Source organism: Salminus brasiliensis, chromosome 1, assembly GCF_030463535.1.
Source record: "Salminus brasiliensis chromosome 1, fSalBra1.hap2, whole genome shotgun sequence".
Taxonomy (NCBI): domain Eukaryota; kingdom Metazoa; phylum Chordata; class Actinopteri; order Characiformes; family Bryconidae; genus Salminus; species Salminus brasiliensis.
In genome coordinates this window covers 14,726,898-14,744,425 of record NC_132878.1, presented here as the reverse complement: position 1 = coordinate 14,744,425, position 17,528 = coordinate 14,726,898, and the positions used below count along the sequence as shown (strand labels likewise).

Sequence of the window (17,528 nt, the reverse complement as noted above, 5' to 3'; positions counted from 1 at the left end):
AGCACATCGTCAATTCTCAGGTTACCGTTGCTATATTGATGCGGTTTACATACGTCAGATGTACATGGCATTACAACACTGTAATACTGTTACATGTAGTAATATGAACTAGCTTGAGTGACCAATATGGGGCTACATCATACTATGCTATTCATGAATGGATGCTATAAAATAGTTAAAGTTAAATTTGAAGTTATATTACACTTAGAGCAATCTGTCAAAAAATATTGGTTTAGAGTGTAAACAAAACAAAGTTGCCATATTTTATATTATTCCCTTGAGAGGCATCCAAAAAACCCACCCCATCCTGAGACGTGAAAATATAAGCATGTCTAAATAATATTGCTCATATTGATGAGTAAATAAAACTCTATTCAAATTCTACTACTATTATCCTTGAACTTTGGGAATTGAACTCATGATATGTTCGTGATGTCCTGACATCCTTTCAAAGTACATAAATCACAGTTAGATCACAGTAAATTGTCATACAGGTATAGTTTTGCATATTTGGAATACAAACACTGATTCCGACACGGTACATCAAATTGGTCAAAAGGTTACAAACGCATGCAGCTGCACACTTTTTTGCAGCATAGATTACATCGGTATTACTGTATCACCACTCTCCATAAACACTGATTCAGCAATATAATGTCAACAAATGTTGAATTGCAAAATATATGTATGTTTCTCGAGAGCTCTGTATAGAAGCTCAAGCCTGGAGGTCTAAGCAAATCAACATTATTATAACATCTTAATGAGCTCTTTAAACATTAGATATTTAACTCAAACATGCATATTTCTGAAAGGCTGAAATGTATATGCTTTCAATATTGTTGCACTTAAGTTTCTTATTCATTAATATTATTCTTACTTTTTTACTTATTTGTGATCAGCATATTAGTTATGATTGTGCCAAGGATACTGGAAAACGTCCAGTAGAAGTTACTTCCAAAATAGTTTGCTATGTGGTTGTTGGCTTGATGCACAATTTTACACCCTATGCAAAAATAAAGGTGCTTCAGATGGTTCTTTGAGGGATGCCATAGATGAACCACTTTTGGTTCCATAAAGAACCATGCTTGTAATAGAGATGTGTAGGTGGGATGGTAAAGAGCTTTTACATCAAGTGAAGATTCTTTTTTTTTGTTGTTGAATTTATTTTTTTTGATCTATTTCTTACAATTTGGTACTGCAAATTCTGTTTGTAGCTCCCCCTAGCAATGCTCTTGACAGTAGGAGGTAAGGACCTCTCCTCCAATACATGCAAAGCCAGCCACCACCTCTTTTCGAGCTACACGCTCTGAGGAACGTGTCAGGTCCCCAGCTCCACTGCATTAGCCAACGTCGCTGAAAAGTGATGAGAATAGAGAGCACTGCCAATTGTGCTCACTCTGACTCTGGCCACTGATGGCAAAGCGGCATGACTTGGGAGACGAACTTGCGACCCAAGAGCCATAGTGGTAATCCCTATTAAGTGAAGATTCTTAAGACTTCTAAATGGTTTCTCACACTCACACAGCTCTATTACAAACATGCTTCTTTATGGAACCATAAATGGTTCCTCCATGGCCTTGCTCAAATAACCCTTTGAAGCATCGTTGTTTTGCAGGAAAATCCCTTAAAAGAAGAAAAATCACCTAAATGTCTAATAATGTTTAAATCACATGTACTGGTATAGAACAGATATTATACACAAACTATTGGACGATAGATATTTAGAACAACACTATCTCTCTTGCTTATGAGGCACTGAGATTACAAATAGATACATAAGTCACCAACAGTTACATAGAGATAACCAACAGAATTCTGTTTTATAGCCATTATACTGAGATGAGGGTCTGATGCATAGAGACATACGCTTACCGGGCACTTTATTAGGAACACTCTGCTAATACTGGGCCTCCATTTGCTCTTAGAACAGCCTCAATTCTTTATGGCTTGGACTTCTCTATGGACTTCTCAAGATGTCGGAAACATTCCTATGAGGTTCTGGTCCATGTTTTATGCGATTGCGTCATATAATTCCTATAGATTTTTCAGGAGCACTTTCATGCTGTGAATGTCTTCTTCTACCACATCCCAAATGTGTTTTATTGAATTCAGATCTGGTGACTGAGAAGGCCACTGAACAGGGTTGTGACTAGAATCATATAGTGTATTTTCTGGAAAGAAAGGCTAAGCTCCTTCAGGATTGATTTATCATAAACAATCATGAATTTCTACAGTAGCAACTGGTATTTATGACTTACATGTGCTTAACTTCTAATGGCCACACATAGTTATATAGTTATAGAAAATTACTCAGTTAACCGTTTAATAAAAATAATAATTAGAATCATAACACAATCTAACACATATTGAGTAAACATCCACAGTGCAGCCTAGAAATCTAGTGAACCCTTAAATTGAATAACCTATATAGTCACCTTTAGCAGCAGTCACCTCCACCAAGTGTTTCATGTGGATGCACATAAGATTTACAGGAATTTTGGACCTTTCCTCCCTGCCTATGTGGTTCAGTTAATCAGTATTTTGGGGGGAACCTTCTGTGCACAGACCTCTTCAGGTTGTGCCACAGTGCCTCAATGAGGTTTAAGCTATGGACTGTAACTATATGCCACTATTATTATTATTACAGTATTACAGTAGTTCTGACCAGAGAATGAAGGCGGTTCTTCCCAAAGTTTTTTCTTCCAGCTCCCTTGCCACCTTTGGTTTTTTCACAAATACAAAATACGTCACATGGTGCAGTAGTCTTGGCAGTGACAGAGATACCATTCTCTATATTATAAGTCAGTATACTTTCGCAATGATTTTGAAGCAGTTTGAAGTAAAATTGCTACATAAGGTCAGGACTTTGACATGGCCATTCAAAAACACTATTCCTCTATGATTATTTTTTTTGTTGACTTTACTTGTTTTCTCTGGGTCATTGTACTGTTGCATCACCTCCTCAGCCTAAGGTCATGGACTGCTGCCCTACCTTCTCCTGTAAAATGCTTGACACACCACTGAATTCATTGTTCCCTCAATGATTGCAGGGCGTCCAGGCCTTGACGCAGTAACACAGCTCTAAATCCTGATGCTGCCTCAACTACTCTTCACAGTTGGAATGAGAATCAGTGTTGGTGTGCAGTGTCCTTTTTCTTCTTGATGTAGTGTTATGTATTTGTGCTAAACATTTCCAGTTTAGTCTCATCTGTCCATGAACTATTTTCCCAGTAGCACTGGGAACATCCAAGCAGTCTCGAGCAAACTTGGACAACAGCATAACAGTCCTGCATTTTCTCAACTTGTAAGCAGTTTGTCAAACTGTGTATTAATATTGATGTAGATTCTGGGAAATTTGGCAAAGCTTTTTTAGCCTTTTCCAGATTCATGCGTCTCTATAACACGTTTTCTGAAAGTTGCATCGAGGCATGGTTCATGCTAACCACTCTTTCTTGAGAAGAATGGATTTGTCAGTAACCAGGCTTTGTGTCTTTATTTAATTGTCAAAGCACCCATGAAACCCAAACTCCCTTTAGCCAGTTAGCGCTTGGAAAAGTCACTGACTCAGAGGTTCACTTACTTTTTCTAGCCTGCACTACAGATGTTTACATAGAGAGTACATCTGTGGTAGTAGTTCAGTTAGATTGTGTTTGTTTAGAATTGTGACATATATAGTAGTCAGACCACGTTTTATTTGTAATCAATTTCAGACATTTCAAAGGATTTACTCACTTTTTATGCAACTGTATAACTGAACCAGGTCCTGCAGTGCTCTCTCCTTTGTCTGAGACAGGCAGCAGGGCCTACAAGTTTTTTTTTCTCAATACTCAGACTATCGACTGGTACCTAATCAAGCTTGTTTCTTCAGCTTATGTCGGTTTCTCTTCTTGCCTGTGTTAGGTAACACACTGTATTTCATTTAACTCGATTTAGAGGAACCCGGGGCTAAACTAGTCCATTACATTTTTGGTTTTAACTGGCAAGATTTAGTCTGCGCAAGACTGACAGACCTTTCGAGCTACTGCCCTCTTCATTATTCATTATAATTTCATTATCCAGCAACAGGTTGGGAAATTGAGAGATGTTGAGCATGATCAACACTACGCACCACTGACTTTTTGGCTCACACTCTCAGTATTTGTAATAGTTAGTAAAACAGCTGACTTGCAAGCAGATGAGAACAGCAGAACAACGTGATATCTATATTGGCTATAATTTGCCACAGATTCATATTGTAGATAGACAACGTTATCTCACCAGCCGCTGTGCACAAACTTTGGTCACAACAGACAACAATTTTGCCTTCATTCTGCAGTCAAAACAAGCCCTTCATATTCTTAAAGACTGCGGTTGCAATAACCCGGGACTAGCAACATTACAAGCAGCGAAAAACAAAAGCTGTTAGCTGTATTTTTTTCAGCACATTGTGGATTAGTCTTATTCACCTGCTTCTCATTCAAATTTTCCTAATAAAGTGCTCGGTGAGTGCTTTATTTTTTTTTAAAGAACATACGATTTCAGACACAATATTGCTTCTGCTTACTTTTTAAAGCCAAAATGAACATATCCTTCATTCAGTTAAGCCTTTTTCTCCTCATTCATTCATCAGTGCTTTTCAGTGGGTATCAGCTTGTGAGGACAATTGCTACAACCTGTTATTAAACATGCAGCTCAAATCAGCTTTAGTACTGTGTATGAAACAAATAGCTTTGGCAAAGAAGTAGTAGAATATACAGAAAACTTAAGATGTACTTAGTAGCACAGGAGAATGATGTGTTACACAGTATGAAGAGCATTTTGGAGCAACAGCTAGCTTATGTCTGCTTTGTCAGCTTGTTTGCAGCCATTTGTACAACCAAAACAATGGTTCCAAGCAAATGTATAGTTCAAATTGACATCAGTTTCACCCCTCATGATCTATACATGTAATACTGGCCATGACCTTTTAACACTGCATTTCCCAGAAATGCAAATGAAAGAAGCAAGCATCTTATCTGTGAAAGAACCTATATCTGTGCGCCAGCCACAACCGCATTCTTTTGTAGCTATTGTCATTAGATTGAATAAGCTTCATTCAGCAGCAGTACTCAGGTTTTTGATAAGTTGTCTACATGAACCTACAGGCACAATGCCTAATGCCAGCGGTGGGCTAGAGGGGTATAAGGACCCCCAGCTTTGAGCTGTGGAGCAGTGGAACTGTGTTCTCTGGAATGATGGTGGACGGTGCTCCATCAAATACTTTTGGGATGAGTTGGGGATGAGGTGGGGTAGTGATCACCAATACCTTTGTCCATATGCTCTATGTTTAGGGTGCATTGGTAATATTATAATCTGGCAGTTGTACATTTCGCTCACACTCAAAAATTCAATTTCTCAGATATTGTATATATTTTGTGGGCGTTTTTGTGGAGCTGCTATTAAAATGCAGGAGAATCACACAACTTCCATGAGAGGTGGGATGTCTGAATCTGCCTGGGTTTGTTTACTTGCAACAAAAAAGTCTAGCTCTGTATCAGGAAACAAAATTTTGTGTAGCAGCTATAAAGTCTCTCTACAAAATTAACTCTAAACTTGGTCCAACCTTGCAACAGTTGCTACAAAATAACACAGTTGTGGGCAGAACATGGATTAGTGGGTTCTTTAATAGTCATCACTGATTTCTAAATTTCCAGATTTGCTTCCAAGGTTATTATATGATAACAAAACACAATACATTCCAGTATATGAGATGTTTGCGATTTTAAACCAATCATTGGACACACCCTTGTCATGCTGATGCCAGATTCTTAATCTGGTGATTGGATCTGTAATTCATTGGTGCTGTAAATTTCCTCTGAAACACAGATTAGCTATTTATTTTCTTCCATTTTATTTGATCTTTTAATGGTCCAATTACAAGGAAGGAAAGCTGGTAATATTAACTACTACTTGCATTAAGGTTATAATTTACATTAAGGTTATAATGAATTTCTTATTCTGCATATGGCCACAATGAGCAATTTTAGCTCATCAGCTATGGACCATTAAAATTACGCATCATCATCAAGACAGTAATAAAACTTTAATAAGATCCATCATATAATAATTTCTTTCACTATCGAGCTGTAGTCAAGGAATCTAACATGGCAAAAGAGCAGACCAGAGATTTTGAAACACTAAAAGGAAGTCTTCTGGAGAACCAAAAAAAAATATTGACTTGGAAAACATCATTAGCATTAGCACTTGTTCTTTTCAATGAGATTTGCTCAGTGCCCGATGTACACCGATGAGCCAAAACATGACCACCTGCCATATGATGTTGTTCCTCTGCATGCCACCAAAACAGCTCAGACCTACTGAGGCATTGGCTGTACCTCTGAAGGTGTTTTGTGGTATCTGGCACCAAAGGCGCTAGCAGTAGTACCTTTAAAGCAACACTATGGAGAAATTTTAACTTTAAATAACAGCTACAAAATCATAGTGACGCTCCTAAGACTACAATAGAGAGAATAGTCTCTCTGTCTTTGCCATTTCAGGCCGGAGAGCTGCTAACTGTACTATGTAACTTTTGAAGAGCGGCACACAACCTCTCCCGAGGACTGTGTAATGCTGCATATCCCAAATCATCCACATGATGACTGGATGATATCCGACATTGTACACACCTCTGATAGACAGAGTTTAACATGGGCACGCTGTGTTGTCATGTAAACCACCATTAAGAATTCAATAGTTCAGACCAGACAGGATAATCTTCTGCCTAATGCCCAGCTGATATGAGACTGTATGTGCTTCTTCTGTAAGTGGTCATAGTGTTTGACTCATCAGTGTACCAGTAGACCAAAGTCTTGGGTGCTACTATATGTTCTTCATGAGGGAACTTTCTCCAGTGCCAAAATTTGAGCCAATGGCATAAATCCTATATTTAATGCCATGACCACCTTGGAAAAGAAATTCAGAGAAATTATTTCTTAACAATGCTAATTGGCTAGCGGCACAATTTTCAGTTTTGTGGTCAAGAGCCAAGCTCCAGGCTCTGTGCTTGTCAATCATATAAAACCCTTGAGGTAAGACATTTTAAACTGCTCTTAATAATATTGTGGGCTCCCAAATAATGGGGAACATTAGTATAGTTCAAGGAATAAACAAAGATTTAAGTGTCATTTGGGAGAAAAATGTTTCTGCAGATAAAGGTCATTTTTAATAAAACTTTATAGAGAATCCTACTTTTTGGCACCAGGCCAGATTTATACAACTTGGCCAGATGTTCCACCCAAAACTAAAAATATATATTTATGATAGTGGCCTAAACATATATTCATATTTAAATATAGATGTCCAGGTATATGTTATATATGTTATATATGTTAATTTGTTTTGAAAAGAAGAAGTTGCATAAGAATATAATTATCTCCAACAATTTCTAGATTTTATGTATATATGTTTAACTCAGTTAATTAAATAAAATTACCAATATAATCCTTCCTAAAGTTAATATAATAATCCAAGATTGATGATAAATCATTTCTAATAACTAATAATATTGATAAATCCATGATTCTGTGTTGTGATTCTGCTTGTTGTTCTTTTTACTTTTTAAAATAAATGTAAATGCACTTGATTAAACTGGGATGAATTAACACTGTAAAAAAGCACTTTGACTGGAGAATTTGAAAATGAGTTAACTTGTTGCATTAAACAGATTCATCTGAGGCTCAGTTAAATTCAGTTAACTCAAACTGTTCAAGCCAACAAGTTAATTAACTTTTTTAGCTAAACCACTTCTGTCTCTCTCATTTATAACTCATCCTGCTTTTTACACTGAACAAAGTGATGCATTGAATTCCCCTTAATCAACTGTATACATCATTACCACATGAATAAACAGATTACATCAACACAATTACTGACAAAAGACTAATTGGTGTAAAATTTGGTAGAATTCAATGCTCCACTGTTTTGTCCAATTTTGTGCAAAATATACGACTGAAATCTGCTGTACCACATACTGGTACATGGAACTGACTCCCAAGCCATGCGAAGACGGCCATATTAACATAATTATTAATTATGTGTTTGCATTAATGCAGTCATGAATTTCGAATGCCCTTGACTCTTTCTGAAACAAAAGTGAGGTAACGTCCTTTATAGAAAAGAATACAGAATGACCATAGTTATCCTGTTCTTTTATGTATTGCTTTAAACTACTGTGTCAGTAAATCGTCTGCAAGGCGTTTGAGAGGGGATGGGGAACATCATGGGGAACATGGGTCTTCCATCATATTCATTCGAGTGATAGTAATATTTCAAGTTTGTCCCAACGGTTAGATTGTGTCCTTTAAATGTAAAAACACTGAGGAACATACGTGGACAAGAGCTGGCCTGATTCGACAGGGCTGTTCACTTCATCCCTCTTCGAAGCATCTGATTTGCCGCAATAAGCATGACGCTGATGATGAATGCAATGGCGAAGGCACAAATCAAACTCTTTCGCACACATGTGTGCTTGACTTGCTGCATGGGGCTTGCTTTGAGGAGAGAAATGGAGAAAATGAGGCAGAATGAGTTAAAAGAAGTGAAAAGATCAATGTTCACACTGCTGTTTCTGTGTCTCACAAGCATGCCTTTATATTTCTCCGCCACATTCACTTCAGTTAGGATCTGATGACCCTGGACTACTTTCCTAAGCATGAAATAATATACTTGTCTCTAATATTTTAATACTAATAGTAATCCAGCACCAGCCCATTATGCCTCTATTGCATAATAACTGTTAATTGAACAGGCCCTCTTCAATAACTATTACATTGTTTTTCATCCTAATCTCTGTCTCTGGCTTTTATAGAAGGCTGATTATCGTGTCCAATAATTTCCACTTCATTGGCAAAAGAACACAAATATGGTTGACTAAGAAAATAGAGAGCAGTGGGCGTGTGCTGAAGCTAAAGAGCCTTCCTGTGGTCTTTAACTATTAAAGAAAAAAAAAACAGTAAAAAGTGTGAGATTATTAATTGTGGTAATTCAATGCTTGCTAAGGACTCATCAGATTTAGATTAGGTTGTCTAGATCAGCCTGTCTAGTCCCTGACGAAAAGCATTGCCAATAGAATAGGCCTCCCTGGAACAGATAAACATGAATCTTTTGACACCATGTCTAATGCCAGGTGTCTAACCCCCGCATTGAGCTGTGGAGCTGTGCTCTCTGGATTGATGATACTCCATTCAGTATCTCTGGCATGAGTTGGGAAGTTAGGGATCAGCTGGACTGGTGATCATCCAACATTCTGGCCTTACAAATGCTCTTGTCACTGAATGCAATCAAATCCTCACAGCAGTTCTCCAAAATCTAGTAGAAAGTCTTCCCTGGACAGTAGAGTCAATAACTCCAACAAAAACAGGATAAACTCTTTTTTTAATAACCTTGATTGCAGTAGATAATGAATGTGACGTCCCAATACTTTTGTCCTTATTGTGTATTTTGTTGGATTTACTTGCTGTAAGGTGGCTAAAGAATGGGATCTAATAAAGCCCAAAATGAATGACTTTTCATTCCGTTAGTGTCAGTAAAGTAAGTAAATGAGCTGCAGGTGAAATTGCTGCAGGTGAAATTGCTGTTTATTATACTGTTAACACTGTTTATTCCCACCATTCAATTAGAACTTCCTCTTCACACAATGTCCCCAGACTGGAAGGCTTTTGACAATGGAGCTTTAAGGTCTTGCTGGGATTTGAACTTTTATTTTCTCACACTGGACGAGGAGGCAGTTAGACTGTTGGGCCACAAAGCTTTAGAGTGGAGCAACTGTCTAACTGCCTGTTTGTCAAGAGAAGTAAACCATAAATTCACATTACAGCCTTCTACAGTCAAGGGAGCCTGGGAATTGGATGATGTGATGAGAGAGTTCTAACCGGCAGATGGGAATAAACAGTAGACAAATGGCTGCAGCTCATTTACTAATGTTTTAAGGCTCGACTCAATTTGTACTGTTTACCAAAGTGAGATACATTAACTAAAAATGTGAGTTTATCAACCGTGGCCATTAATAATAATAATAAGGCCAAAAGCCTCATGCTTGTTCGCCCAGAAAATGAACATAATTTGCCTGCAGTTTGAACAGCAGCATTGTATTCATAAAATACATCTGTGGTGGTCCATGAAATTTGAGAACCCCTGCATTGAGGAATAGGCCTGGTTTCTGCAGAAAGTCTTTCCCAAATGGATGACTGATACAACCCCCCTCCCTCCTTTGAACAGTCCTGAGCTGCTCAATTTCACCAGGTCAAATAATAAAACAGCCTCATCTTGGTAATAGAATGTTGTATAACTCATCAGAACTGCTGCTTGAAATACAGCTGGAAATTGCCTCGGCGGGCCTGACTTAACAGCTCAATTTGATTGACATGATAATTTTGTGGCACTCCACTCAGTAATGATATAGAGGCAAGCATGTAAACACACCCGCAGTGTGAATCTAATAGAAGTAGGCCAAGGTCAGTGGGTTATTAATGCTGTGATTTAATTTTAGTACAATTATTAATCATTTAATGCGTGGAGCCTTACTGTCAATATCAACTTGGCACTCTGGGCTGTTCATATGGCTCTCCTCGGTCATGATGATGTTCTCAATGTCCTTCATTGTCAAGTGGTCACAGAAGGTGTCGTACAGCAGTCTCTTCAGTTCATCCACTGTCAGCTTCTGCATATCACACTAATGAAAGTAATGTCAAAAGGGGGGAAGAAACATTATGTAGATAACAGGTGAGGTTCTTGTGTGAGGGTTCACATAATCAAAGGCCAAATAAATGTGCTTAGAGCAGCAAACTCAGTGTTATTATGATGGCAGCAATGATGCCAGCATTGTAATTGCAGTCTGTGAATAATGTGTGAATGGCTGGCATTTTTAAAGGAATTTAATAACAGTAATAGATGGATGTTGAACATGACAGTGTATACCTTCCAGAATATGGAGTCAAAATCCGCTCCATGAAATTTATCAGGCAGGCTGGAGGCAGTGAGTTTAGGGCCAAGCAGTGTTACAAACTCTTCAAAGTCCACCTGACCATCACCTGTTGATAGAACAATAGGCTAGCCACAGTGCTTAAACATAATGGAAGTGCAAAACATAAAGAAGAGTGAAATGATCAGGGTGAGTTTCCCAACAGTACTTTTACAAGTTCTTAAGAATATTTATAGTATATATAGAGTTTTATTTTAACAATATTGACATTGTCTCCCCAAACCTTTGTAACTAAGGTACTAAGGGACTAAGTGAACTGAAATGATCATCTAATCCAACCTACTCATTTTTCACAAAAATAGATTTTGCCTGCAGTACAGCAGTGCTGTTTTTGAGTATGTAGTATCTACGCTGAGTACCATGAGTATGTAGTGTGTAGTAATTGGGATGCAGCCTATATATCTATATCTTTACAGTCTACTTGAATGCAGGCACCCTTTACCATGTCATTATTTTTATTAAATGACCATGTTGTAAAATGTAAAAATCTAAAATGTGCATAAATTGTTTAGATTTCAGTTCATGTTTACAGTAAATAAATGTAATATAAACATGCTATGTACATTTTAGACACAACTTTTTTGAATGATGCAATATATATGCATCACTATTATTATTATTATGGTTCTTTAAAAAGAAAAACATATAAACTCAGTGTGCAATAACACTAGTTTGGCTCTATGAGTGGTCTCTCAGTCAGGAACTCATGTTATCAGGTGTAAAAATGCTGTTGTGACAAAGGCTTTATGGTTCTGAAATGGAAATGTCAAAAGATTCATAATACTTTTTTACCATAAATGCATATTAACATTGCAACATTTTATTGTTATGAGCCATTTTGGTCAATTTCTATTGTTTAATTGTATATTAAAGGTTCATACACTGTAAAGCATTGGTAAAAATGTCCCTGTGTCATTTCAAGACTTACTGCAACTCCCTTCTGGCTGGTCTTTCTATGATGTGGACCATTAGGCTTTTGCAAGTGATCCAAAAAGCACCGACACGACTTCACTGTTCCTAAGTTCAGCCATGTAACTTATGGCTTCCTGTAGCTGACCATCAGTTTCTTAACCCTGACACTGCCCTATAAAGCCAAAAATAGACCAGCCCCTACGTACTTACTTTTACATTTATGGCATTTAGCAGACGCTCTTATCCAGAGCAACTTACAAGGTTAATCGTATTACAGAGGTGGGCCAATGTAGTGTTAGGAGTCTTGCCCAGGGACTCCTATTGGTGTAGCGCAGCATAGTCACCCAGACCGGGAATCGAACCCTGGTCTCCCACATGGTGTTGTTGTAACGCAATGGTAGATGGTGGTGTTATCTGTTGCGCCACACCAACCACACTTGATGGCACTTGATGGCAATGCTCAAATCCTGATGTGTACTAAGAGTAAAACCCTTTGAGTTTCAAGTATGGCTCGGCTTCACCCACTATTCCTCAAGATGAATGGAAGACAAGCATCATCTAGACTCTTCTGTGTCCTGGCACCAAAGTGGGGGACCAAACCTTCCCTGAGTGTTCAAACGTCGTCAGACACCAGCTGAAGATACAGTCAGGTGAAGTGTAGTATGCTGAGTATTTTCTCTCTATACCCACATTGACTTTTGTATTTGGCAGCATCTAGCTTGAGGTATCTTTTGAATTCTAGCCTATACAAACTAGCTAAGATAGTCAAGGATATTTTCTGAGTGAACAGCAGAGCACTTTTGTAGGTCACTCTGGATGTTAGAGTGTCTGCTAAATCTCTAAATGCCCTAAATGTAAGTGTTTAAAAGTAAAACAAAAACAAGCTATAAAAACTGCAGACTTTAATATGACAGGGATGAAATGCTGGCGGGGCTCGGTTCCTGCACAGTTCGCTGATTTTATTGCTCAAACACACCTAATTTAACTCATCAGTCATTTACCAGGTGCTATGCTAAAGCAGGGAAAACACCAAACCCTCGGTTCCCCACCTCTGTGCTATAGGATATCTTGACCTTTAGCTAAAGCATTTGTCAAATAAAACTGTTGAAGTCCTGAAACTCCTTGGCTAGTTATTCTTACACAATGAATAATAAAACGCAAACAGTCTTTTGCTTTTGATGTGGCAGCAACATATTGCTTAATGTATTAGACCAGATGTACCGTCCATGTCCAGTCTCTTGATGATGACCTCCAGCTCCACCTCATTGGGCATATAGCCCAGAGACCGCATAGCTATACCCAGCTCCTGCTTTGAGATGAAGCCATTTCCATCGCGGTCAAACACTTTGAAGGCCTCTCGGATCTCTGCAGAGACAGCATACACATTAATATGGACTCTACTCGGCTCTGATTTGTCTGACCTGGTAGCAGATCCAGGTGTACTTTCTGTAAAAGATGGTAGATACTGATTTAGAAAGGTACCCCACTGTTTTGCACCTTTTTACAATAAAATCATTAGCATGCAGTCGTCTAATTATCGCCTAATTTCCAAATGGTATAAAGTTATAGTTAAAATGTTCATTTTTTTCAATATTTTTGGCTAAGTTACCTTTTGTTGACATATTTTACAATGGTAAAATAACAAAATAGAAAAAAGGGCCCAAAGCAAAGGTCACCCCTGTGAGTGCAGCGTACTCACTCACTAACCTTGAACCTCAAAGTTCTTTTACATGCGTCACGTATCAGAAAATAAAAGATCTTGAATCCAAACTTTTCTTTAGGGTTTGTATCTTTACAATTAACTTAAAATCATACAAAACAAAGATGAATTCCTGACTTTTAAAAAGATGCTCCTAGGCTCGAGGCTCCTGCTGTCTTACATGGTCCTCACGCTTTTGACTAAATTCAGCAGCCAATCAAATTGCATCACATTAAATCAGTTACTTTCCAAAAATCGTATATACCCAAATGCAACAGCTGCAAATATTAATGAAGAATTAAGCTCAAATTTACAACATACATTTTCAATTAAAACACAAAAATGGCTCTAACAACCCCCGTTTGACAAGTTGCACAGCTTGAAGTCTTTCAGTTCTTGTTTATTATTTCCCACTGTAACATTTTAGGCCCAATCTTTCTTGCAAATGACTTCTATTTCTGTGAACTTCTTGGGCTGTCTTGCATGCACTGTTTTTTTTAAGATCAATCCACAGATTCATGTTGATGTTTACGTCGGGGGACTGTGAGGACCATGGCAAAGCCCGTAGTCCATTGTCAATTTTGAGGTGTGCTTTGGATCAACATCCTGCTGCGGATGCCATCCTCTTTGAGAAGCCATCCTCATCAGCGTTTTAAAGACTTTTTTTTTTTTAATTTTGTGTTGAGGAAGCAGGAAAGTTGGCTTTTGCAAGCTTCTCCTTTCTTTTAATAAAACAACACAAAAAAGCTATTCTTGCCTAAAATTTTGAAAAGAAAACTGTTTTGCCCTTGGAAGATCAGATCACCTTCTACTGACTATAAACAGAAACAGGAAATTGGACCATGGGTACCCAAATGTTTGCATGCCACAGCTGACACAGGATGTCTGTGCTTATTCTACACTACATAACTCTTACCCTTACTACAAACTACCAAGTAGTAAAATCATATTCCACTTCATTATGTGCACTGATTCAATTAAATTCAAGCACACACTGGGTCTGCTGTCAGATCAAGCTGCAGGCTGCCTTTCCAGAGCCAGAGAATCCCTCCTGTATCTTCTCTGGGAACTTGTACTGATGTACTAATTATTTTAATGTATAGAGGCAGTGGCCGTAGTATATTTTCTTTATAATGAATGAACTAGTGGCATTTAATAACTAACAGAGTTCATGGGCTTCAGTCATACTCTAAATGATTCTAAATTGTTAATTTAGGAGAAGTGAGGTTAATTTAGCAGCAGGGAGTTTCCTGACCATTTGCTCTGGCACCATGTCAAGCCACCCCATGTCTACTGTTCAGTTAAATCAATCATTTTTACACAGCCTCTGACCTTTTTGGGAGAAATGTTAATGACAATGAATAAAAATAAACACCAGCCAAAATATCCCTCAACCGCACTCTTTTTGGAACAGGTGGAAAACACGCTGAAAAGCGGCTTGCAGCTGTGACATGCTGTCATCTACACGAATGAAAATCAATGGCTAATTAGATTTGTCCCTAATATTATCCTCTGTTTTTCCACCACAAGACGGCTCTGGACTGTAAATGCAACAATTTGGAAATTCCCCGAACAGTGTGACAGTGACAGCCGTCTTTACAATTGGCAGAGATATTACACCCAGACAGCAGTCCAAGGGGGACTACTCTGAAATGTCAACTTTTCTACTTCAGCAAAGATTTTTTACTCAGACCTCAGTTTAAAGGGAATGCCCAGGGTGCTGAGATTTTAGTCCCTGTATTTCAGCAAAATTACACCAGGCCACCATGGGACAAGTCACTAGGGTGATGAAATGTCACTATAGCATATTATTTTGTCCACTATAGGAATAACACTTATTTTGTCCACTATAGGAATTATCGTGGGTGCTGAAATTCCACGATTGCACATTAACACTAATTTTGATCACTATAGGAGCTCTCCAGGGTCCTGAAAGTTCACTGTTGCATGTAAGCACACATTTCTCATTATAGGAAATCTACACAGGGCTGAAATTTTACTATTGCATATTAACACTTTTTTTTACAACAGGAATTCTTCAGCATACTGATATTAGCACCGATTTTCTCACCATGGGAATTCTCCAGGGTGCTGAAATGTCACTATTGAATATTTGCTTTTTTTTTTGCACTACTGAAATTTCACAGTTATATATTAGCACTCACTTCTCACTCTGGGACTTCTGCAGGGTGCCAAAATGACTGCCCTGCTTTTCTAGCAAACATTTACACCCCAGACAGGATTCCCACCAGGGACAATCCAGCGTGCTTATAAAAGCAGCTCTGTATTTCAGCTCAGCTTCATACACAGATGTGAAACTCTGCAGGGATATCTGTTGCTTGTTGACACCTAAACGATGTTCACACGAGTGATATCCAGGGTTCTGAGATGACCACCACTGTTTTTCAGCCAATATTTCTAGCCTACTGAGAAACAACGTTGGTGCTGAAATTATAACAATTACATCCCATTAAATGAACAAGAAAAAGAAACCACTTACCCTCCACTTCGTCCTCGGGGAGGGTGACAGGAGTCCTGTAGGAGAGGATATCTGGAATAGAGCAAAGTCCCCTGTACATGAACCTGGAGGTCACGGCGCGCACTGGCATTGCTGCGAGGGCTAACCAACAATGGGACCGCGATCTTCATTCAGTTCTAGTATTTTTTTGAGGGGGGAGGAGGAGGGACTGCAACTTTTGCTTTACATGGCTCTCGTCTGTGAGCTGACCCAAAGGAATATAGGTGAGCAATCCCGCTGGAGACGAAACCACTCATCTGACGCGACGGTCACTCCATTGCTTTGCATGGGACTCGGTGAAATTCTCGAGTTCGGTCAGATAAAAAATGGCGAAGGGATGCATCAAGACAAGACATTTAGTAGCTGCCGAGGATACGACTGGGTCAGCTCTCTTGAAGGAGCACGCGTTTGGTCGCTGCGGTTCAGCAGCGTTTAATTCAAGAAAGAGGCAACAAGGCTTTCAGCTTTACGTCTGAGCAAATGTAGGTGCAAGACGCTTGGAGAACAAGTCACATCATAGACCTTCGCTGTTCTGCTGGGCTGAAGCCATGCCCCTGCTCACACGATGCAATCCTACAGGTTGTTAAATGACCTCCAGTTTGCTGCAGTTGGAGTGTCTCAAATGGTCCCGGTCCACGTTGGGTCACAGCCAGACATCTCTGATTAAGTTCTTTTCTCCATCAGTGTCCACCGAAGACAAGCTGATAACGATGCTCGCACCGCTGTGCTGCAAGGGTACCCGCAGGATCGACTCGCTCCTCCGCGAAGGAGCCCATAAAAAGGCTCGTGTCTTCTCCCCCACGATCCTTCAAGACCTAACGGTACAAGCAAGGACGTAACGTCGCGAGACATTCACCGTCGTTTCATTCGTTTGCAGTGTTTCCTCAGCATGCGCGCGCCTGATGGATGTCCCACCTCGCTAGATCCACAGGTCTGCTCGTGATGCGCGCCCACACACACACACATACACATACGCACACATCCACACACACACACACACACACACAGTATGAGACAGGCCGTAACCGCTGCAGCCTACTTTCTTTGCTAAATTAAATGTGCAGAAATGAAGAAGATACACAGATGCAGAAGAGCACAGTCATGTCTGCTTAATGAGTCTCTAGCAGTTGGGATGCTAAGGACCATGTGTAAGCGCACCAGGTTGACAGAGAGTGTGTGTGTGTGTGTATCTCTGTGTGTGTGCATATCTGTATGCCAGATAGAAGGAAGTGTATGAGAGAGAAGGAGAGAGTGTGTTTGTCCTTGTGTTTGTCTTAGAGTGTGTTTTTTTTTTTATTCCTGTGCAATTGCAAGAAAAAGTAAGTGAACCTTCGAGAAGAAGCTGGATTTCTGCATTGATTATTAATAACACACGGTCCAAACACACACTGTAACCTATATAC

The 17,528-nt window shown here is 39.1% G+C and overlaps 1 protein-coding gene across 1 annotated transcript; it reads right to left on the bottom strand.

Moving 5' to 3' along the window:
* Positions 1–7,762: 7,762 nt before the first annotated feature.
* Positions 7,763–16,606, bottom strand: cabp7b (calcium binding protein 7b). The gene is made up of 5 exons (XM_072692822.1): positions 16,108–16,606; positions 13,130–13,273; positions 10,933–11,045; positions 10,540–10,687; positions 7,763–8,507 (listed from the first exon to the last, which is right to left on the bottom strand). The coding sequence occupies exons 1-5, from the start codon at positions 16,214–16,216 to the stop codon at positions 8,380–8,382; spliced, it is 642 nt and encodes a 213-aa protein (XP_072548923.1). The 5' UTR covers positions 16,217–16,606; the 3' UTR covers positions 7,763–8,379.
* Positions 16,607–17,528: the final 922 nt, after the last annotated feature.